This window comes from Zea mays, chromosome 1 (genome assembly GCF_902167145.1).
Source record: "Zea mays cultivar B73 chromosome 1, Zm-B73-REFERENCE-NAM-5.0, whole genome shotgun sequence".
NCBI classification, from domain to species: Eukaryota; Viridiplantae; Streptophyta; class Magnoliopsida; order Poales; family Poaceae; genus Zea; species Zea mays.
In genome coordinates this window covers 271,302,101-271,324,578 of record NC_050096.1, presented here as the reverse complement: position 1 = coordinate 271,324,578, position 22,478 = coordinate 271,302,101, and the positions used below count along the sequence as shown (strand labels likewise).

The window sequence follows — 22,478 nt, the reverse complement described above, 5'->3', positions numbered from 1 at the left end:
AGGCTGCCCACTGTAGTGGTGGTTGCCTCCGCTGGCGAGACCATCAGTGCCACCTGTCGCCGAGCCTCCAACTCTTTGGCTTTAATGGCCTCGTTGTCGCCCCCCGTAGGAGGACGGGGGCGAGGACCTCTTCGCAATGGTGCACGCATTGAGGCGGTGAAAGTCGCCTAGAGGGGGGGTGAATAGGGCGAAACTGAAATTTTCAAAATTAATCACAACTACAAGTCGGGTTAGCGTTAGAAATATAATCGAGTCCGCGAGAGAGGGTGCAAAACAAATCGTAAGCGAATAAAGAGTGTGACACGCGGATTTGTTTTACCGAGGTTCGGTTCTCGCAAACCTACTCCCCGTTGAGGTGGTCACAAAGACCGAGTCTCTTTTAACCCTTTCCCTCTCTCAAACGGTCCCTCGGACCGAGTGAGCTTTTCTTCTCAATCACTTGGAACACAAAGTTCGCACAAGGATCACCACACGATTGGTGTCTCTTGCCTCAATTACAAGTGAGTTTGATCTCAAGAAAGAATGAGAAAGAAAAGAAGCAATCCAAGCGCTAGAGCTCAAAAAACACAACAAATCTCTCTCACTAGTCACTAAGGCTTTGTGCGGAATTGGGAGAGGATTTGATCACTTGAGTGTGTCTAGAATTAAATGCTAGAGCTCTTGTAAGTAGTTGGAAGGTGGAAAACTTGGATGACTTGAATGTGGGGTGGTTGGGGGTATTTATAACCCCAACCACCAAACTAGCCGTTTGGTGGAGGCTGCTGTCGCATGGCGCACCGGACAGTCCGGTGCGCCAGCCATGTCACCAGGCCGTTGGGTTCCGACCGTTGGAGCTCTGGCGTGTGGGCCCGCCTGGCTGTCCGGTGGCACACCGGACAGTCTACAGGCGCACTGGACAAGTCCTGTAGACTGTGTGGTGTGCCACCCGTGCGTGCCCTGCTCCTCTGCGTGTGCTGGCGCGCATTTAATGCGTTGCAGTCAACCGTTGGCGCGAAGTAGCCGTTGCTCCGCTGGCTCACCAGACATGTCCGGTGAATTATAGCGGAGCGGAGATCCGAAGCTGGCGAGTTCAGAGTCGCTCTCCCCTGGGGCACCGGACAGTCCGGTGAATTATAGCGGAGCGCCTCTGAGAATTCCCGAAGGTGCGAAGTTTAGCTTGGAGTCCCCTGGTGCACCGGACATTGTCCGGTGGCACACCGAACAGTCCGGTGCGCCAGACCAGGGCACACTTCGGTTATCCCTTGCTCTTTTTGTTGAACCCTTGTCTTGGTCTTTTTATTGGCTTAGTGTGAACCTTTGGCACCTGTAGAACTCATAGACTAGAGCAAACTAGTTAGTCCAATTATCTGTGTTGGGCAATTCAACCACCAAAATCAATTAGTAAATAGGTGTACGCCTAATTCCCTTTCAATCTCCCCCTTTTTGGTGATTGATGCCAACACAAACCAAAGCAAGTATAAAAGTGCATAATTGAACTAGTTTGCATAATGTAAGTGCAAAGGTTACTTAGAATTGAGCCAATTTAAATGCTTATAAGATACGCATGGATTGTTTCTTTAATTTTAACATTTTGGACCACGCTTGCACCACTTGTTTTGTTTTTGCAAATCCTTTTGTAAATTCTTTTCAAAGTCCTTTTGCAAATAGTCAAAGGTAAATGAATAAGATTTTGCGAAGCATTTTCAAGATTTGAAATTTTCTCCCTTTGTTTCAAATGCTTTTCCTTTGACTAAACAAAACTCCCCCTCAATGAAATCCTCCTCTTAGTGTTCAAGAGGGTTTTGATGTTAATTTTGAAGAGGGTATACCAATTTGAAATTACATCACAAATAAGATACCAATTTGAAAATCCTTCTTTAAAACCAATTGAAAGACTAAAATTTTTGAAATTGGTGGTGGTGCGGTCCTTTTGCTTTGGGCTCATGCTCTCTCCCCCTTTGGCATAAATCGCCAAAAAACGGAATCATTAGAGCCCTTTTTGAAACTACTTTCTCCCCTTTGGCAAATAAAACATGAGTGAAGATTATACCAAAGACGGAGAGTTGCTCGGAGCGACGGCAAAGGATGAGTTACGTAGTGGAAGCCTTTGTCTTCGCCGAAGACTCTAATTCCCTTTCAATATACCTATGACTTGGTTTGAAATAGACTTGAAAACACATTAGTCATAGCATATATAAAAGAGACATGATCAAAGGTATATGAATGAGCTATGTGTGCAAATCAACAAAAGAAGTTCCTAGAATCAAGAATATTTAGCTCATGCCTAAGTTTGTTAAAAGTTTGTCCATCAAGTGGCTTGGTAAAGATATCGGCTAATTGATCCTTAGTGTTAATATATGCAATCTCGATATCTCCCTTTTGTTGGTGATCCCTTAAGAAATGATACTGAATGGCTATGTGTTTAGTGCGGCTATGCTCAACGGGATTATCCGCCATGCGAATTGCACTCTCATTATCACATAGAAGAGGAACTTTGGTTAGTTTGTAACCGTAGTCCCTAAGGGTTTGCCTCATCCAAAGCAATTGCGCACAACAATGGCCTGCGGCAATATACTCGGCTTCGGCGGTAGAAAGAGCTACAGAATTTTGCTTCTTTGAAGCCCAAGACACCAAGGATCTTCCCAAGAACTGGCAAGTCCTCGATGTGATCTTTCTATTAATCTTACACCCCGCCCAATCGGCATCGGAATAACCAATCAAATCAAATGTGGATCCCCGAGGGTACCAAAGCCCAAACTTAGGAGTATAAACTAAATATCTCAAGATTCGTTTTACGGCCGTAAGGTGAGCTTCCTTAGGGTCGGCTTGGAATCTTGCACACATGCATACGGAAAGCATAATGTCCGGTCGAGATGCACATAAATAAAGTAAAGAACCTATCATCGACCAGTATACCTTTTGATCTACGGATTTACCTTCCGTGTCAAGGTCGAGATGCCCATTGGTTCCCATGGGTGTCTTGATGGGTTTGGCATCCTTCATCCCAAACTTGCTTAGGATATCTTGAGTTTACTTCGTTTGGCTTAGGAAGGTGCCCTCTTGGAGTTGCTTCACTTGAAATCCTAAGAAGTACTTCAACTCCCCCATCATAGACATCTCGAATTTTTGTGTCATGGTCCTACTAAACTCTTCACATGTAGATTCGTTAGTAGACCCAAATATAATATCATCAACATAAATTTGGCATACAAACAAATCATTTTCAAGTGTTTTGGTAAAGAGTGTAGGATCGGCCTTTCCGACTTTGAATCCATTAGTGATAAGGAAATCTCTAAGGCATTCATACCATGCTCTTGGGGCTTGCTTGAGCCCATAAAGCGCCTTAGAGAGTTTATAAACATGGTTAGGGTACTCACTATCTTCAAAGCCGGGAGGTTGCTCAACATAGACCTCTTCCTTGATTGGTCCATTGAGGAAGGCACTCTTCACGTCCATTTGATAAAGCTTGAAGCCATGGTAAGTAGCATAGGCCAATAATATACGAATTGACTCAAGCCTAGCTACGGGTGCATAGGTTTCACCGAAATCCAAACCTTCGACTTGTGAATATCCCTTGGCCACAAGTCGAGCTTTGTTCCTTGTCGCCACACCATGCTCGTCTTGCTTGTTGCGGAAGACCCACTTGGTTCCTACAACATTTTGATTAGGACGTGGAACTAAATGCCATACCTCGTTCCTAGTGAAGTTGTTGAGCTCCTCTTGCATCGCCACCACCCAATCCGAATCTTGTAGTGCTTCCTCTACCTTGTGTGGCTCAATAGAGGAAACAAAAGAGTAATGCTCACAAAAATGTGCAACACGAGATCTAGTGGTTACCCCCTTATGAATATCGCCGAGGATGGTGTCGACGGGGTGATCTCGTTGGATTGCTTGGTGGACTCTTGGGTGTGGTGGTCTTGATTCATTATCCTCCTTGTCTTGATCATTTGCATCTCCCCCTTGATCATTGCCGTCATCTTGAGGTGGCTCATCTCTTTGATCTTCTCCTTCATCAACTAGAGCTTCATCCTCATTTTGAGTTGGTGGAGATGCTTGCGTTGAGGAGGATGGTTGATCTTGTGCATTTGGAGGCTCTTCGGATTCCTTAGGACATACATCCCCAATGGACATGTTCCTAAGTGCGATGCACGGAGCCTCTTCATCACCTATCTTATCAAGATCAACTTGCTCTACTTGAGAGCCGTTAGTCTCATCAAACACAACGTCACAAGAAACTTCAACTAGTCCCGAGGACTTGTTAAAGACTCTATATGCCCTTGTGTTTGAGTCATATCCTAGTAAAAAGCCTTCTACAGTCTTAGGAGCAAATTTAGATTTTCTACCTCTTTTAACAAGAATAAAGCATTTGCTACCAAAGACTCTAAAATATGAAATGTTGGGCTTTTTACCGGTTAGGAGTTCATATGATGTCTTCTTGAGGATTCGATGTAGATACAACCGGTTGATGGCGTAGCAAGCCGTGTTGACCGCCTCGGCCCAAAATCGATCTGAAGTCTTGTACTCATCAAGCATGGTTCTTGCCATGTCCAATAGAGTTCTATTCTTCCTCTCCACTACACCATTTTGTTATGGCGTGTAGGGAGAAGAGAACTCATGCTTGATGCCCTCCTCCTCAAGGAAGCCTTCTATTTGTGAGTTCTTGAACTCCGTCCCGTTGTCGCTTCTAATTTTCTTGATCCTTAAGCCGAACTCGTTTTGAGCCCGTCTCAAGAATCCTTTTAAGGTCTCTTGGGTATGAGATTTTTCCTGCAAAAAGAACACCCAAGTGAAGTGAGAATAATCATCTACAATAACTAGACAGTACTTACTCCCGCCGATGCTTATATAAGCTATCGGGCCGAATAGATCCATGTGTAGGAGCTCCAGTGGCCTGTCAGTCGTCATAATGTTCTTGTGTGGATGATGGGTACCAACTTGCTTCCCTGCTTGGCATGCGCTACAAATCCTGTCTTTCTCAAAATGAACATTTGTTAATCCTAAAATGTGCTCTCCCTTTAGAAGCTTATGAAGATTCTTCATCCCAACATGGGCTAGTCGGCGGTGCCAGAGCCAACCCATGTTAGTCTTAGCAATTAAGCACGTGTCGAGTTCATCTCTATTAAAATCTACTAAGTATAGCTGACCTTCTAACACACCCTTAAATGCTATTGAATCATCACTTCTTCTAAAGACAGTGACACCTACATTAGTAAAAAGACAGTTGTAGCCCATTATGCATAATTGAGAAACGGAAAGCAAATTGTAATCTAATGAATCTACAAGAAAAACATTGGAAATAGAATGGTCAGGAGATATAGCAATTTTACCCAATCCTTTGACCAAACCTTGGTTACCATCCCCGAATGTGATAGCTCATTGGGGATCTTGGTTTTTCTCGTAGGAGGAGAACATCTTCTTCTCCTCAGTCATGTGGTTTGTGCACCCGCTATCGATGATCCAACTTGAGCCCCCGGATGCATAAACCTATAAGACAATTTTAGTTCTTGACTTTAGGTACCCAAATGGTTTTGGGTCCTTTGGCATTAGATACAAGAACTTTGGGTGCCCAAACAAAAGTCTTTGACCCCTTGTGCTTGCCCCCGACATACTTGGCAACTACCTTGCCGGATTTGTTAGTTAAAACATAGGATGCATCAAAAGTTTTAAATGAAATGTCATGATCATTTGATGCACTAGGAGTTTTCTTCTTAGGCAACTTAGCACGGGTTGGTTACCTAGAACTAGATGTCTCACTCTTATACATAAATGCATGGTTAGGGCCAGAGTGAGACTTCCTAGAATGAATTCTCCTAATTTTGCTCTCGGGATAACCGACAGGGTATAAAATGTAACCCTCGTTATCCTGAGGCATGGGAGCCTTGCCCTTAACAAAGTTGGACAATTTCTTAGGAGGGGCATTAAGTTTGACATTGCCTCCCTGTTGGAAACCAATGCCATCCTTAATGTCAGGGCGTCTCCCTCTATAAAGCATGCTTCTAGCAAATTTAAACTTTTCGTTTTCTAAGTCATGCTCGGCAATTTTAGCATCTAACTTTGCTATATGATCATTTTGTTGTTTAATTAAAGCCATGTGATCATGAATAGCATCAATGTTAACATCTCTACATCTAGTGCAAATAGTAGTGTGTTCAACGGTAGATGTGGAGGGTTTGCAAGAATTAAGTTCAACAATCTTGGCACGCAATATATCATTTTTATCCCTAAGATCGGAAATTGTAATATTGCAAACATCAAGTTCTTTAGCCTTAGCAAGCAAATTTTCATTTTCATTCCTAAGGCTAGTAAGAGTAATGTTTAATTCTTCAATCTTAGCAAGCAAATTATCATTATCATTTCTAAGATTGGGAATTGAAGCATCACAAACATTTGAATCAACCTTAGCTAACAAATTAGCATTCTCATTTCTAAGGTTGTCTATAGTCTCATGGCAAGTGCTTAGCTCACTAGATAGTTTTTCACCTTTTTCTACTTCTAGAGCGTAAGCATTTTTAACTTTAACATGCTTCTTGTTTTCTTTAATAAGGAAGTCCTCTTGGGAGTCCAAGAGATCATCCTTCTCATGGATAGCATTAATCAATTCATTTAATTTTTCTTTTTGTTGCATGTTTAAGTTGGCAAAAAGAGTACGCAAATTATCTTCCTCATCACTAGCATTATCATCGCTAGAGGACTCATATCTAGTGGAGGATTTGGATTTAACCTTCTTCTTTTTGCCGTCCTTTGCCATGAGGCACTTGTGGTCGACGTTGGGGAAGAGAAGACCTTTGTTGATGGCGATGTTGGCGGCGTCCTCGTCGGAGGAGGAGTCGGAGGAGCTCTCGTCCGAGTCCCACTTGCGGCATACATGGGCGTCGCCACTCTTCTTCTTGTAGTATTTCTTCTTCTCCTTTCTTCTCCCCTTCTTGTCGTCGCCCCTGTCACTGTTACTAGAAATAGGACATTTTGCTATAAAGTGATCGGGCTTACCACACTTGTAGCAAACCTTCTTGGAGCGGGGCTTGTAATCTTTCCCCCTCCTTTGCTTGAGGATTTGGCGGAAGCTCTTGATGACGAGCGCCATTTCCTTGTTGTCGAGCTTTGAGGCGTCGATTGGTTGTCTACTCGGTGTAGACTCCTCCTTCTTCTCCTCTGTTGCCTTAAATGCAACCGGTTGTGCTTCGGATGTGGAGGGATCATCTAGCTCATTGATTTTCTTTGAGCCCTTGATCATGTACTCAAAGCTCATAAAATTCCCGATTACTTCCTCGGGAGTCATTAGTGTATATCTAGGATTACCACGAATTAATTGAACTTGAGTAGGGTTAAGGAAAATAAGTGATCTAAGAATAACCTTAACCATCTCGTGGTCATCCCACTTTTTGCTCCCGAGGTTGCGCACTTGATTAACCAAGGTTTTGAGCCGGTTGTACATATCTTGTGGCTCCTCCCCTTGGCGAAGACGGAAGCGACCGAGCTCCCCCTCGATCGTCTCCCGCTTGGTGATCTTAGTTAGCTCATCTCCTTTGTGCGCGGTCTTGAGCATGTCCCAAACTTCCTTGGCGCTCTTTAATCCTTGCACCTTGTTATACTCCTCTCGACTTAGAGAGGCGAGGAGTATAGTTGTGGCTTGGGAGTTGAAGTGCTCGATTTGTACCACTTCGTCCTCATCGAAATCTTCATCCCCTACGGATGGTACCTGTACACCAAACTCAACGACATCCCATATACTTTTGTGGAGTGAGGTTAGATGAAATCGCATTAAATCACTCCACCTAGCATAATCTTCACCATCAAACGTTGGTGGTTTGCCTAATGGGACGGAAAGTAAAGGAGTATGTTTAGGAATGCGAGGATAGCGTAGGGGGATCTTACTAAACTTCTTGCGCTCATGGCGCTTAGAAGTGATGGATGGCGCGTCGGAGCCGGATGTGGAAGGTGATGAAGTATCGGTCTCGTAGTAGACCACCTTCCTCATCTTCTTTTTCTTGTCGCCACTCCGATGCGACTTGTGGGAAGAGGATTTCTTTTCCTTCCCTTTCTTTTTGTTGCGGGACTCTTCCGATGAAGCCTTCCCGTGACTTGTAGTGGGCTTATCGCCGGTCTCCATCTCCCTCTTGGCGTGTTCTCCCGACATCACTTCGAGCGGTTAAGCTCTAATGAAGCATCGGCTCTGATACCAATTGAAAGTCGCCTAGAGGGGGGGTGAATAGGGCGAAACTGAAATTTACAAAATTAATCACAACTACAAGTCGGGTTAGCGTTAGAAATATAATCGAGTCCGCGAGAGAGGGTGCAAAACAAATCGTAAGCGAATAAAGAGTGTGACACGCGGATTTGTTTTACCGAGGTTCGGTTCTCGCAAACCTACTCCCCGTTGAGGTGGTCACAAAGACCGGGTCTCTTTCAACCCTTTCCCTCTCTCAAACGGTCCCTCGGACCGAGTGAGCTTTTCTTCTCAATCACTTGGAACACAAAGTTCCCACAAGGATCACCACACGATTGGTGTCTCTTGCCTCAATTACAAGTGAGTTTGATCTCAAGAAAGAATGAGAAAGAAAAGAAGCAATCCAAGCGCTAGAGCTCAAAAGAACACAACAAATCTCTCTCACTAGTCACTAAGGCTTTGTGCGGAATTCGGAGAGGATTTGATCACTTGAGTGTGTCTAGAATTGAATGCTAGAGCTCTTGTAAGTAGTTGGAAGGTGGAAAACTTGGATGACTTGAATGTGGGGTGGTTGGGGGTATTTATAACCCCAACCACCAAACTAGCCGTTTGGTGGAGGCTGCTGTCGCATGGCGCACCGGACACTGTCCGGTGCGCCAGCCACGTCACCAGGCCGTTGGGTTCCGACCGTTGGAGCTCTGACGTGTGGGCCCGCCTGGCTGTCCGGTGGTGCACCGGACAAGTCCTGTAGACTGTCTGGTGTGCCACCCGCGCGTGCCCTGCTCCTCTGCGCGCGCTGGCGCGCATTTAATGTGTTGCAGTCGACCGTTGGCGCGAAGTAGTCGTTGCTCCGCTGGCTCACCGGACAGTCCGATGTGCACCGGACATGTCCGGTGAATTATAGCGGAGCGGAGATCCGAAGCTGGCGAGTTCAGAGTCGCTCTCCCCTGGGGCACCGGACAGTCCGGTGAATTATAGCGGAGCGCCTCTGAGAATTCCCGAAGGTGCGAAGTTTAGCTTGGAGTCCCCTGGTGCACCGGACATTGTCCGGTGGCACACCGGACACAGTCCGGTGGCACACCGGACAGTCCGGTGCGCCAGACCAGGGCACACTTCGGTTATCCCTTGCTCTTTTTGTTGAACCCTTATCTTGGTCTTTTTATTGGCTTAGTGTGAACCTTTGGCACCTGTAGAACTCATAGACTAGAGCAAACTAGTTAGTCCAATTATTTGTGTTGGGCAATTCAACCACCAAAATCAATTAGGAAATAGGTGTAAGCCTCATTCCCTTTCAGGCGGCCATCACCGTTGTTACGCTGTCTTGGGGTATTCCGCAAGGGCAGTGGCCGCAACCTTCTAGCGCGACCTTGCTAGCGCCGGGTAGTTTATACCTGCATAGTAGAGATGGAACTAGGACTCTGCTTGAAAGCAGATGTAATACTTTTGCTTTTTGTAAGGTATTTTTTAGTACTATTTAACAAGCAGTATTAGCACTTATCTGTGTACCGCCTGTTCTTGCTGTGTGTTGCGATGTTATGTTGTTGACCCCTCCCTGGTACCTGGCCCCCCGCCTGGGATGCAGGCTTGATGTGTCGAGGTTGGATACCAGCGTATCTGAAAAGGTTGTCAATAACTCTCGGGAGGCAACCTCGCCGGGATCTGGTTCTGTACACAGCTTCAACTAGGGAGCGTTAGTAGTACACCCATAGGGTACCCTGTCTGATATTAGCCATCCTTTGATACATGCTCGGGACTCGCAGGTTTCAGTCCGGGTGGCCAAGTTGCGTGTCCGGACCCCCTTAGGTCGCGGCTCTAGGTACTAGGACATTTATCGCAGAGTGGTGGAGTGTATAGGTCCACGGTACGGGACCAGGCTGAGCGGCTACACGGGCTCCGGACCACCCCAGGAGACAAATGCCCATTCTCTAGTTCCAGTCCCGAGGTTGTCGGACCTACAAGACTTATAGCTCCAAATACTAGGTACCCGTCATAGAGTGGTGGAGTGTGCAGGCTTTCGGGTACGGAACCAGGCTAAACGGCCACACAGGCTCCGGACCACCCCATGGAACGGGGTCCCGTTCTCTAGAGCCGGCTCCCAGGCTGTCGGACCTCCCAACTTTCATAAAGGAGGCCTTAAACTGCAAGCCTGGCTGCTCAATTCGGATGTCGTCATGTTAGGACAAATGGGAACCATGCGAGTGGGTTAGATAAAAAGTATTATCTGAAAAACTGCAAGGTAAGACCATGGAGCAGTAAGATGGAACTATCATAGGGGCACAACTGAGGGGGTAGTTTTTCTTTATAACTCATCATGCATGGGTGCAGACCAACAGGCCGGGTTTATGGGGTCGGACCCCACCGGGCTGGCGTACACGTATGTGTTACCTAGTTACAAAAGGGAAAAAAGGGAAACAAATTCGACCCCTCAGACTTGCTCTATGGGTAGAACTTACAGAGATGTTCCGGCACCGGGGGGAGGCACTCCTTCAGTCGTAGCTAGACGGTTGCCCTCGGGTCGGTGCATTCCCGTTATCTTGAAGGGTCCTTCCCAGCTGGGGGAGAGTTGTGAAACCCTTCTTGGTTTGGTACTTACCATAAGACTAGGTCCCGACCCTGGGTCCCCATCTGCGTTTGACGAGGGAGCCCTCGTCTTTGGCTGTGGCCATTCCTGCATGAACCTGTCGGAAGTCTGGATCCGTGGGGAATCTAGAAGGGTTTCCGGGGGAAGGCAGGCTCCAGCCTCGCATACCGAGGAGCACGGGGTCCCTCTAGGGGTCCGTCTAGTTGTCTCCACCGGAGTAGGAGCCTCTAGTGAAGACATCCTTCAGGTCCCCCTCGGGTGACTGATACCCGAGGTCCCGTTCAGCTGCGGCCACCTCGCCGTTGTCGACCTTTTCTTTGCCAGGTCGGCGACGAGGTGGGGAGCCGTCCTTGGAGGACTGCTCGCGCCGTTCGTTGACACATTTTGTGAGATCAATGATCTCGCGACACTCCGCGGCGCTGTGGCGACTGTTGGGGTGCACAGGGCATGGGCCGTTGTTACCCTTCTGCAGCCATGGGCGCTTGTTGCGATCGCCCCGGCCCCCGGTCGTGGCTGCAACAACCAGAGCGGTGGACCGCGGCTTCTGGTAGTCGTGGTCCTTCTTCTTTTTCTTCTTACCGTCCCGGGGGACGGCACCCGAGCCACTCGACTGGGCAACCCTGGTTTGTGGGGCCGAGTGCCATGCACGGCCCTCGGCGGCTCTGGCGCATTTGTCGGCCAGAGCGAAGAGTGTGGGGACAGTTTTCACGTCGTGTGTGGCCAACTTCTCCAACATTTTCTCATCGCGTACTCCCTGACGGAAGGCCGTGATGATGGAAGCATCGAAAATGCGAGGTATAGTACCTCGCACCTTGGTGAAGCGGGAGATGAACGTCCAAAGAGTCTCCCCGGGCTCCTGCCTCACCGCATGGAGGTGGGCCTCCACACCATGCTTTTGGTAAGCACTGGCGAAGTTTGCAACGAACCTTGCGTAGAGCTCTTCCCAGGAGTAGACTGACCCTGGAACGAGGTTCATGAGCCAAGTCCGGGCAGGTCCAGACAAGGCGACATGAAAATATGTTGCCATCACAGCGGTGTTTCCACCTGCTGCCGTGATGGCGGTGACGTACACCTGCAGGAACTCCGACGGGTTTGATGTTCCGTCGTATTTTTCTGGCAGGTGCGGCCGGAACTTAGGCGGTCATGACGTTGTGCGGAGATGATCCGCGAGAGCGGCGCAGCCCACGCCGGCCAAGGGGACACCCACTTGGGACCGGGTGCCCATTGGTGTCTGCGGTGCTGCCGCAGCGAAGTCTTGATCGAGGTTGCGGCCCTCGATGTTTTGGCAGCGCTCGCGCGCCCTCTCCAAAGAGACCTGGGCGTCCTCTCCCGCACGCCTGCGGTCGAGTTCTGCTCGAAGGTCGTTGGTCTGTACTCTCCTCACTGAGGGTGAGTGCACAGACGCCGACGCCTCATGTTGGCGTCGGGATGACCGAGGCCTCGATCTGGTCGAGGTAGAATGTGTCATGCCGAGCAATCGGTCGACGTCATCCCGCCATTGGTTCATGGCCCCTGGTGAGGCCGTGGAGCTTGGAGGGTGTCGCAACAACTCCTTGGCTGTTGACAATGCTCCCGGAGTCGTCCTCGACGGAGTCCGGGATGTCTATGCAGTTGTATGTTGTCGTGCGGCATGCACAGCAGCAGTGCCCGGCACAAGGCGGTTGGGAACCACTGGTGTGGAAGAAGCAGCTTCTTTCTCCACCACGAAATCCATCGAAGTCTTGGCGCGGTGCTCAACGATTTGCACCATCATGCTGAGCGAGAAAACAAGCAAAAACCTAATGCTTAGCCCCCTACCTGGAGCGCCAAATGTCGGAGAGGAAATCTCCGGCCGGGTGGCGGAGTGCACCCGCCCTAAATCCTAAGATGAGGAGGAGCCTAAGCGTTTTTCTTGTTAGTTGGAAAATGGGAAGAACACAAGAACACACAAGGATTTAGAGTGGTTTGGGCCGCCGGAGCGTAACGCCCTACTCCACTGTGTGATGTATCGCTTGAGAGTTTGAGTTGTCTTGAATCACTTGGGTCTAAGTGAGCCTGAGCTTGTAACGTCGTATGCCTCCCCTTTTATAGCTGAAGGGGGGCATGCACAGAGATACTGAGCCCCGACATATGGGCCCAGGGACATAACGGATATAGCACTTGTAGTTACAAATGTTCGCCACTGGAGCAATCTTCTCGCGCCCTGACATCCGAGATATGCGTATCCTCGGCGTGCAGGGGAAGCTTCTCGTATAAGGGATGGTGAGCACAGTGTGTCGCACGGCACGGGCGCACTGTTTGACAACAGACTGGACAGGCGCGCCGTCTGCAGGGTGACCCTGACGCCGTCTGCCAGCGAAGTGGACAAGACACATTAAATGTTGAGAGGGCACATCGTCTGTCAGTATGGTGGCAGGCGGCGCGTCCTCTCCGCAATAAATGCAGAGACCGCGCGGCTTTAGCGGCCTTACGTCAGGCTCCGCTCGTCGGCTTATGTCACGGGCCACAAGCCACGCGACAACAGCGGGTCTCCGCCCGAGCGGGGAGCGCAGGGCAAGGCCTGGACGCGTGCCAGCACCGGACCCCTACTCATGTCGGGGTTCCCCCTGTCCCGGGACCTTGCTGTGGTCCGGACCTTTCTCGGAGGGACCTGGGGCCCATCCGAGGGACCCGACATGCCTTCTTGGGAGTCTGGGTCTGTAATAGAGGATCCGGGTTGTGCGTACAGAGATCTGGTGTTCCTCCGTGGAGGTCCGGAGCCAATGATGCACCCTGGGGTGTATCATCTTTCCTTGCCACGTGGTGCCCCTAGACCTGCCCATGTGGTGGGGTCGGGTGCCGTTCTCCGTGCGGCCAGGAGACGCTGTACGTGTACAGCGTCTTTATATTGTAGTAGGGGGTACCCCTGATTCAGGGTACCGACACACTCCAATCCTCGTGTATCTAAATTAGCCTTTAAACCTTCTCCGAACACTAAGGGTGTGTTTGATGCGGGACAGCCATGACAAGGATGTCCCCTGACGTTCTCTCGTCCCTCCAATTTTGAGGGACAACTGGGGACAATACTGGGATAATTCTGTCCCGACACTTAACCCTAAACCAAACAATCTTATTTTAAGGATCGTCCTATCTCGTCTCGTCCTGTCATTGCAACCAAACGCATTAAAAGAGTGTGTTTGGTTTGAGGTCAAAGTAGAATGAGACAGGGACGACACTGTCCCCTCAATTTTTTAGAATTACACCGCCACCAAAAAATTACTCCAATGTTTACTCGCTTCCACTTAAGGGCTTGTTCGTTTTGTTCTCAATCCATGTGGATTGAGTGGGATTGGATGGGTTTCAATCCCAAATAAGTCAAAATATTTCATAATTTTTTCTAATCCCATCCAATCCACACGTGATAGGAATAACCGAACAAGCCCTAACTCTCATCAAACACATACAAATAGCCGCCTCGTTTTATCCATTCTTATACATCCAACCAAACACACTCTAACTCTCCTCTAATTTACATGTCCCGTTTTTCTCTACCTTTTGAGAGTATGCATTGTACATAAATGCTGAATGTGCCGTGCAGAGATGGAAGACCGCTTGACAACCAGCAAAGCCAAAGAAACATGACATCTTAGTAAAATAACATAATAACACTTGGAGGTGCACAGAAGCCGTGCTGAATAACTGAGAACATGTTAACATTTTATACAAGGGGGAAAAATGAGGCCAGCGGCACTACTATATATGTACTTTATTGTGCCTACTCAGTCCTGTTCAGGGAAAACACTCTCCAGGAATTTTACAAATCGTTTCGAATACAAATCAGGATCAACAGCTGATATTGAAAGGGGATCAAACTTGAGAGATTTGACTGCGTGCTCGACCCTTTTTGACATATTGTATTCCTGTAATATGTCTATGATACCAAGGTAAAGAACAACATCGTACTCCTCAATGGTATCTGGGTTTTCAAGTTCTGTGTTCGTGTCCTCGTGCACTTTCCGAGCTCGAGCTGGCATATTCACCCCTAACTGCACACGGAACCTGAAACCATGATACAGAATACACATGAATCAGCAGCGTAATTCATCTTGTTTAAGGCTAATAACTAATTAAAATTCACATGCGTAGACGTAAGAATGCATAATTCGTCTTCCTTAGGGCTAATACTAACCGAGTATATTTGACCACCATGTTTTTCATTTAAATCAGAGTAACTAGCCATTAAATTCTATGAATTAAGGGATGGTACGATTCCGGAGTAAACAGTTACCTAAGGAAAAGAGAACACCATAACTTTTTTTTCAGAAAAAGACACAGATAGAAGGGAGGAGGGGCATTAAACCCCAGGAGACTCCCCAGTTTAATATAGTATGTGTTCTAATACTGCATTGCAGCATCTTTTGTGAAGCTGGATCATCAAATGTTTTGGAAAAATTGAAGAGAAGTTACCGTCCGGTGCCTGGCAAAACAAGATCAACTTCTTCATAACCAGCTTCCGATGCTCTAACCATACTTCCTCTTATGTGGGAACCACCAACTGTAGCGCCTGGCTCATGAGCAACAAGCAAAAATCCCTTCCAGGAACTTTTTTCCTCATACTGCAACAGATCACTATCTGGCCAATGAGAAAAAAAACGAAGTCAGAAGCTAAAGGTAAGCAACCAGTTATTCAATGCCCAATTGCTGATAGAATAAAACTAACAACATAGAATGTAAAGGACATCAACCCAAGATTCCAGTTCCAGCTTAGGCAAATGCAAACCTGAAAGGATGATAGCATAAATAAAAGGGAAAAAGTTTCTAGAGCTTGGATGAACCACTTTTTCTTGTCAATTCTGCTATATTTTCACTCTTACATTACATTACCTATATTTTGATTGTGACCTTTTTTCTTGCCAATTTTGGATCAACTGCATAAGTTGGCTGTGATACCATTTTCAAATTATCGAGTAAGATTTTTAGCGGTGTGAATACTGAATAGCACTGATAATTAAGGTGGTCATAGCAGTAGTATTTTGTCATTCGTCATGATTTGTTCAGTCAAGAAAACTATAAATAAATGAAACCAGCTTAAGGTACATGGAGTGTTACAATGAATTATAGTATACCTGGAATTCCGCATCTTTCAAGACTGCTCTGATGTGATGAGGATGTCTTCAGGTGATGGGGAGCTCTAAAATGGATCCCCAAGAGCATGCTATAATCGATGATAGACTGGGACTCCAGGAACATACAGTCAAGTGATATCTGCCTGAAAATGGTCCACATAAACGTTTAGAAACCATCACTTATCAAACCATATGAGTATAAACATTTGATAGACGCCGATCTTAGAAAGGCACCAATCTTAGACTAAAGTTGATCTTGTCGCATCCTTTCCCACCAGTTTTCGGTTGGTCCTGGTCTAAGCCTTTGCTTGTTTTGGCTAGTTTTTCAGGTTTTGTGAGTGGGTGTGGGTTTAGTGTATCCTATCCAGCCTTGCTGGACTTATCTGTTTCTTTCTTCTTAATGTAATGACTCGTAGATCTCCTGCGTTGTTCGAAAAAAATAAAGTAGAAATCTATCATAAGTACCTTACTTTCTACAGTTTGTATTTATTATTACTTTTATTTTTCTTGTATTTTTACTGTGGGAGCACTTGTGATTAAATAAATAATGTCAGATGTTTTCTGTAAAAAAAAAGGTCAGACAGTGAACCTAGTAGAAGTACAAGTATATACTACCAAAAGACTATTAAGGCGTTAGAAAAACAAAGGGAGAAACAGATCATCAGCTTACCTGAAAAGTGCGTCCCGCCATGGTTTATCCACATGAAAAACATATGATAGGTCAAGGTCCTTCAGTGTTGTGTTCTCATTTATATTTTGCTTTTTGGTTGATCGGCCTTGTGTAGAACCCTTTAAGTCATACTTACGATGAATTCGCAGCTCAGTGCAAAACATATTTCCCATCACAACAAAGCGAACCTGTACAAAACCATAAAAAAACTATCGCATATGACATGCATTTACAGACTAAATAAGAGTAATGCAACAATGATGTGATTCTGCACCTTTCTTCCGCCTTTCAGAGTAATCCTGTGCACGCCAAAAAATTTTGTGATGAGCGTATTATCATAAGCTCTGACATGATTGTAATATTTTGGTAGCATCTTCAACAGTATCTGCAGCATGTATTACATCAAACCAATCTGCAGTAGGCATAACTTATCACTCAACAATGATATAAATTATTTTTTATCCTATGATTTCCCCCTATTAATGTTAACTAATATTAGGATCATAAATCTTATGTGCAACGATTTTTTCCTGGCTGTAAATATATAATTCATCCACATAATAAGAAAAGTAAAACACACACTCATAAAAAACCTGTGAGGCGATACCTTCAACTCAGTTTTTCTCAAGGTTTTTATGACAAAACGTTCATCCTGTGAAAGATAGAAAATACTGCCACTTTTCCCAGGTGAAGAAAGCTCTTTCAGACTGTCATCACCACATATGGACATCATGTAATCTGCAGCATCAATGTGGAACATTTCTCGAAGGTTCCTAAAATTTATGAATCAATTAGCTACGAGCCTGCGACAAAAAAATGAATAGAAGAATCTGAAAAAAAATCCAAGCTGGTGGGAATTCCTCTATAATCTGTATGATCTCTTATTAACTGTTGAGGTACAACCAATTAAGGGCTAGTTTGGGAACCCCATTTTCCCACGGGATTTTCATTTTCTCAAGGAAAATTAGTTCATTTTCCCTTGGGAAAATAGGAATCCCTTGAGAAAATGTAGTTCCCAAACTAGCCCTAAACAGTATTTAAATAGAAAACATAGTAAAACAGAGAAACATGACTTCCATAAAAAAATCAAGTTGAGGCTTTGAGTGATGCTGTTTGGCAGACTCATGCTAAATCAAACAACTGATTCAGAGGTGTGATCATAAGATTCTTGCTAGTTTCTAATTCATTCTGAAATACAATCTTCTGCAAGTAAAAACATAGACAATCTAATCATAAATTCCTTTTGTTGAACAAATCAACCACTCCACATTCATTTAGTTGACACTTGATATCTTCTATAGTAAATTAGATGGTTGAATCATAATAGATCAACATAGTTAATTAGAAATAGATGGACCATAGTTTCAATATTGAATCACATTCAACACTAACAGAACAATACACATTCGAGAAAAAACAAGTATGGAAATACTGGATTCTTAATACAATTAGCAATCAGGAAAGAGATATACCGGAAAACCATAGGACAATAATCCTTCCAAAAGAAATTGACAGAGCAGTGTGGAGGGGTATACTGTGAGCCTTCAGTAGGGAAGTACATTCTTATCCGTGCTCGAGGTCCAAAATCATTTGAACGGACTTCACGCAAAGGCACAGGGGTGATTTTACCTACTGTGTACCTGGATAGCAATATTAAAGGGTGGTTAGAAAGGACTGTGCATACCTCAATAGCAACAGGGAACTAGGTACCGATGTGTGGACATTCACTAGATTAATTTACCGAGGCATACCATGTTTGAATTTAGTATAAGTATTATGCAGTTCCCTAAATATATCATAGGGCATGTGCAACCCATGCCCCAAAGAGGAGCTAAGGATTGTTAGTCTCGCAAAACCATGGTGCATACCATTGCGGGCAGAAGAGCTAAGAATTGGTTTGGTCGTGAAAGAAAAGTTTTTGAAACAAAAGTAATCCAGGTTTAGCTCCAAGAGAATAAGGAAAGCAAAAAGGTGTACCACCTCTGTGTCATGCTGGCACATGATAAACGTGCTGGGAGTTGTGAGGAAACCTGTTATTTGATTTAGTATGGGAACCATCGCTCACTTTTTGAGAGGAGCTAAGGATTCACCAAATTTTCCTAAGTTTGAGTTTACTACCTACATGGTTTTTTAGATCTGGAACCGTGTACATGCCCTAAAAGCTCAGCGTACAATTAGTACAGGAAGTGTTGGAAATATGCCATGGCAACTCTTACTGTATGTAGATAATGCCACACGATATCCAACATCGCTACTACTAAAGAAAGAAAATCATAGTTTTAGCATATCCAAATTATTCTTGAAAAGATATTCTTTAAGTTGTCGTTCAAATATTGGAAGGTTTCAGAACTTATTATGCATCTGAAACAAAATGTTCCCTACCCACTGCTAATAATTCTTGCATAAGTAATACTTTGCTCATAAATAATGTGAGCTCTGTGTCTGAAAGCTACGCATATGCTTCTTCCAGATGTAGCATATCTGTGCTGAAAGTACAACTGTCCTAAATAGGTACACACAGTATAAATGTAACGACCCAGAAGAAGAAAACCACCACAAGAATTTATTATTGACAAAAATGAATTCAGATGACAAAAAATGGAAGACACTAATACAATTAAGCACTTACCTTATGCCAAGTTGCAAATTAAGCATCAGGTAATAGCTCCTGTGCCCTTTGTAAATGGTCTCCATGGGCCCTCCAGTTTGCATTTGCCATGTATGCTCTTGTGTTTTACCACTATCCAGCATTCCGGAATCATGGCATTTTGGATTTTCCGAGATAAGTACTCCCTGTACATATTCTCTTTCATAGACCAATACTTTATCAACTCCACTATCTTGGACACAATTATCAGTTGTCAAGGGTACAGTAGATGAATCTTGTGACAAATTGTTTCCAGAATTATCATCAAAAACTGGTGTGGTGCCATTTGAAATACGTCTGGGCCAATGGAAAATGCTGTGTAGTCTCCATGTGTTGCAAAGTTTTTGGAATAAAAACAATAAGCTACTATTGATATTTTCATTACCAGAGCTTGAAGAACTTGAAACATCGTGGTCTGTTACACACTCAGACACTTCAAGGTTACAAGGCATTTTACTTCCTGGTTGATAAAACATACCATGTCCATCCTTAAGTCCTCTGTCCCATGTACCAATGTAACATGCTCCTGATGCATATTTGCAAAAACCTTTTCCATGAGCCAGTCCATTAAGCCAATTACAGTCAAGAGTATCGCCATTTGTCCATTGCATCACTCCTCTGCCATTCATTTTACCAGATTTCCAAAGTCCAATGTAGATGTTGCCATCAACCCATGTATATTTACCAAATCCATCTGGCAAGCCCTCATTCCATAAACCTTCGTAAGTATCATCGTTGGCGTAAACCATTGTGCCCATTCCATGCTTTCTATTCATCCTCCAAGAACCTTTATATACAGATCCATCAACTCCTTTGAAACTGCCTGTTCCGTCAATGAAACCTCCACAAAGATCTCCATCATATGAAGCACCTGAAGGCCACTGAATTGCTCCTCTACCACTCATCTTGCTTGTATCCCACTCGCCATAATAAAGAGTTCCATCTGTCCACATATACTTTCCAAATCCATGAGGAACTAAACCAGCAAAGTTGCCAACATAGATGTCACCATTTGGAAGGGTATTCCCCCTAAACAGAAAGACAAGATAAGGCTACCAGCACTCACAATTTATATTAAAATGTCTATATAGTAGTGCTCCCAAGATTTCTGACAGCTACTTAAATAGCAAAAGATTTCTGTAAACAAAAATCTTGAAGTCTCGCAGTTAGCACATCAGTGGGTAGTTTTTTAAAAAAACACTGAAGAGCCTTCCAGTAGTAACTAGAACTAGAAAAAACAAACAGTGTGTTTCAAGGTAAAGATGAGATAAGCACACCTCTGGGTGTTCCCTGCGTTTGTCTCTCCACTGGCCATGCCAAGGTTTACCAGGATGGCTCAAAAACCACAAAATTCATTCAGCAAGATCTGAAACAAGATCGTAGGTTGTTATAGATGATGGACCGGAAAAAAACGCTCACCGAAAGGAAATACAGACTTGATCCCAACAAGATACACTCCTGATGAATTTCCACTGGAACTAACCCTCATGCTAGATTACTCCACTAAATCACTTCCATGAAAGTAATTTCAAATTTATTATAGTTGATATAATAAAATAAAAAAAACATGGTCTTGAACACAGAATTTCAGCACGTTGTAGGTCTCCCTTCAGTAGGAACTGTACAACTCATGAACTGAAAATACATCTCTATCTCTACATGGAGAAGATAATTTTGAAAAGGCACTTTAATGATTTAATCACATAGCTTGGAAACTGGTAGAAACTGCTCGAATTCTACCAATCCTAGGTTGCTTGGATACCAGCCCAACTGGCTGCCCCGGCGAGAGCATCTCTAAGCAAAACGAAGCAAGCAACCATGGACAAGTCTCGCAAGCACCATACCTCATAAGCAGCAGCAGGTGGACTTGGAGCTCATCGCCACCGGAGGAGATGGCGCGGAGCCAACCACGTATCACATCCAACGCCCGCGCCTCAGGAAGAGGATCGCAGCTCAAGCAAGAACAGTAGATAGAGAGAGAAGGGGAAAGAGAGCAGGAGATCGAAGGGGGCAGGCAGCGCGAAGGGGACTGGGGCCCGGTGGGGGAGGGAAGGGAAGGAGAAGGACGGGAACCACCACCACGTTGCCCCCTGCTAGTGGCCGAGCTGGCGCCGACCAATCCCAGCGCTTGCCACGACCCCACCGGGCCCCGATTTTTTTTTCCTCCTTCGTTTCCCTCGTTACCCCGCCCCGCCTGACGCCGAAATTCCCCGCCATTGGGGTAAATTCCCTGGGCCTTTCGGCGGCGCCGTCGATCATGGAAAGCGACGGGACGGAGGCGCGGGCAGCTCGATCCGACTGTCAGGTGGGGTAAGTGTTGGCAGCGCGGGCGCGCACTGTCGTCCGGGGTGACTGGTGAGCCGTGCGCAGACGAGAGAATTCCCGTCCCGTGCTTTTACTGTGTCCGGGTCCGGGGCTCCGTCTCCGTGCGGGCGGGCGGACACAGGCGCATGTGGGCGGTCGCGGCAGCGCGGGGCGGGGCGGCGGGTGGCTGGCGGTGGTGGGGCGGGCGGTGGTGAGCCGTGAATCCGTGATGTGAAGTGAAGCCCGTGAATGAGCCGACCCCGCGCTGACGAGAGGATTCCCATGCGCGCATGTGGGCGGGCGTGGGGCCGGTCACTTTCGGCGGCGCGCAGTTGTTCGCTCGCGTCGAAGGAGATTGGAGCTTTCTTTTTCTTTTTCTTGTTGGTTGTTGCTGACGCCTGACGGGTTGGCGTGACGTGACGTTGGCCTTGGCGTTGGCGGTTGCCGGTGAGCGTGCGAGCGAGTTCGGTCACGGCGGCGGCGGACGGGGACAGGGAATTTAATCGGGAAGTGATTCGCAGGTCCAGGACATGTGAGTAATTGAGTATTCGTAGGGAATAAAGTACATTTTCGGTCGTTTATCTTGCACAAATGTGTCCATAAAGTTTTAGACAACATGTTCGTTTAACTTTAATCTATATCAGCTTCTATTATTTTTACATTGTTTTGCCTCTATTGATTGTAGTTACAGTAGTCCGAACAATCGGCTTTAATTCGAAGTGAGTAGGTAAAAAGTATGTCTACTTGAGTGTTAATAGCCGTTTGGGTCTCACTTAACTCATAATGAGTCTCAATCTTCAAATCATCTTTCAGTGTTTGCAAAAACCATTTCCAGGTGCCAAGTGATTCAACTTCAACAATAGCTACAACTAAGGGGTAAATGCAGTCATTTGGGTCCATCGCCACTGCACACAACAGTTGGCCTCCAAAATTTGTCTTAATAAAACAACCATCTAAACAAATGATAGGTTTGCATCCACCTAGGAAACCCCTCTTGCATGCATCTAGGGGCATATAGCAAGAGCTAAAAAGGTCACCAGCCAGATTTA

General features: G+C 45.7%; 1 protein-coding gene across 1 annotated transcript; it reads right to left on the bottom strand.

Moving 5' to 3' along the window:
* Positions 1-14,328: 14,328 nt before the first annotated feature.
* Positions 14,329-21,691, bottom strand: LOC103643864 (phosphatidylinositol 4-phosphate 5-kinase 1). The gene is made up of 10 exons (XM_020546886.2): positions 20,970-21,691; positions 20,403-20,491; positions 19,108-20,154; positions 17,951-18,118; positions 17,086-17,251; positions 16,753-16,863; positions 16,479-16,666; positions 15,809-15,951; positions 15,150-15,315; positions 14,329-14,741 (listed from the first exon to the last, which is right to left on the bottom strand). Exons 2-10 carry the CDS (start codon positions 20,438-20,440, stop codon positions 14,462-14,464), a joined length of 2,307 nt encoding a protein of 768 aa, XP_020402475.1. The 5' UTR covers positions 20,441-20,491; positions 20,970-21,691; the 3' UTR covers positions 14,329-14,461.
* Between the last annotated feature and the right edge of the window lie 787 nt (positions 21,692-22,478).

Excerpts from the sequence above, each read along its gene's own strand:
- LOC103643864 (XM_020546886.2), bottom strand. The coding sequence starts at position 20,440 with ATGGCCAGTGGAGAGACAAACGCAGGGAACACCCAGAG. Across the intron at positions 17,252-17,950 it reads TATTGTCCTATGGTTTTCCG|GAACCTTCGAGAAATGTTCC; the intron begins GTATATCTCTTT and ends CATAAATTTTAG. Across the intron at positions 15,952-16,478 it reads TGGCGGGACGCACTTTTCAG|GCAGATATCACTTGACTGTA; the intron begins GTAAGCTGATGA and ends GACCATTTTCAG.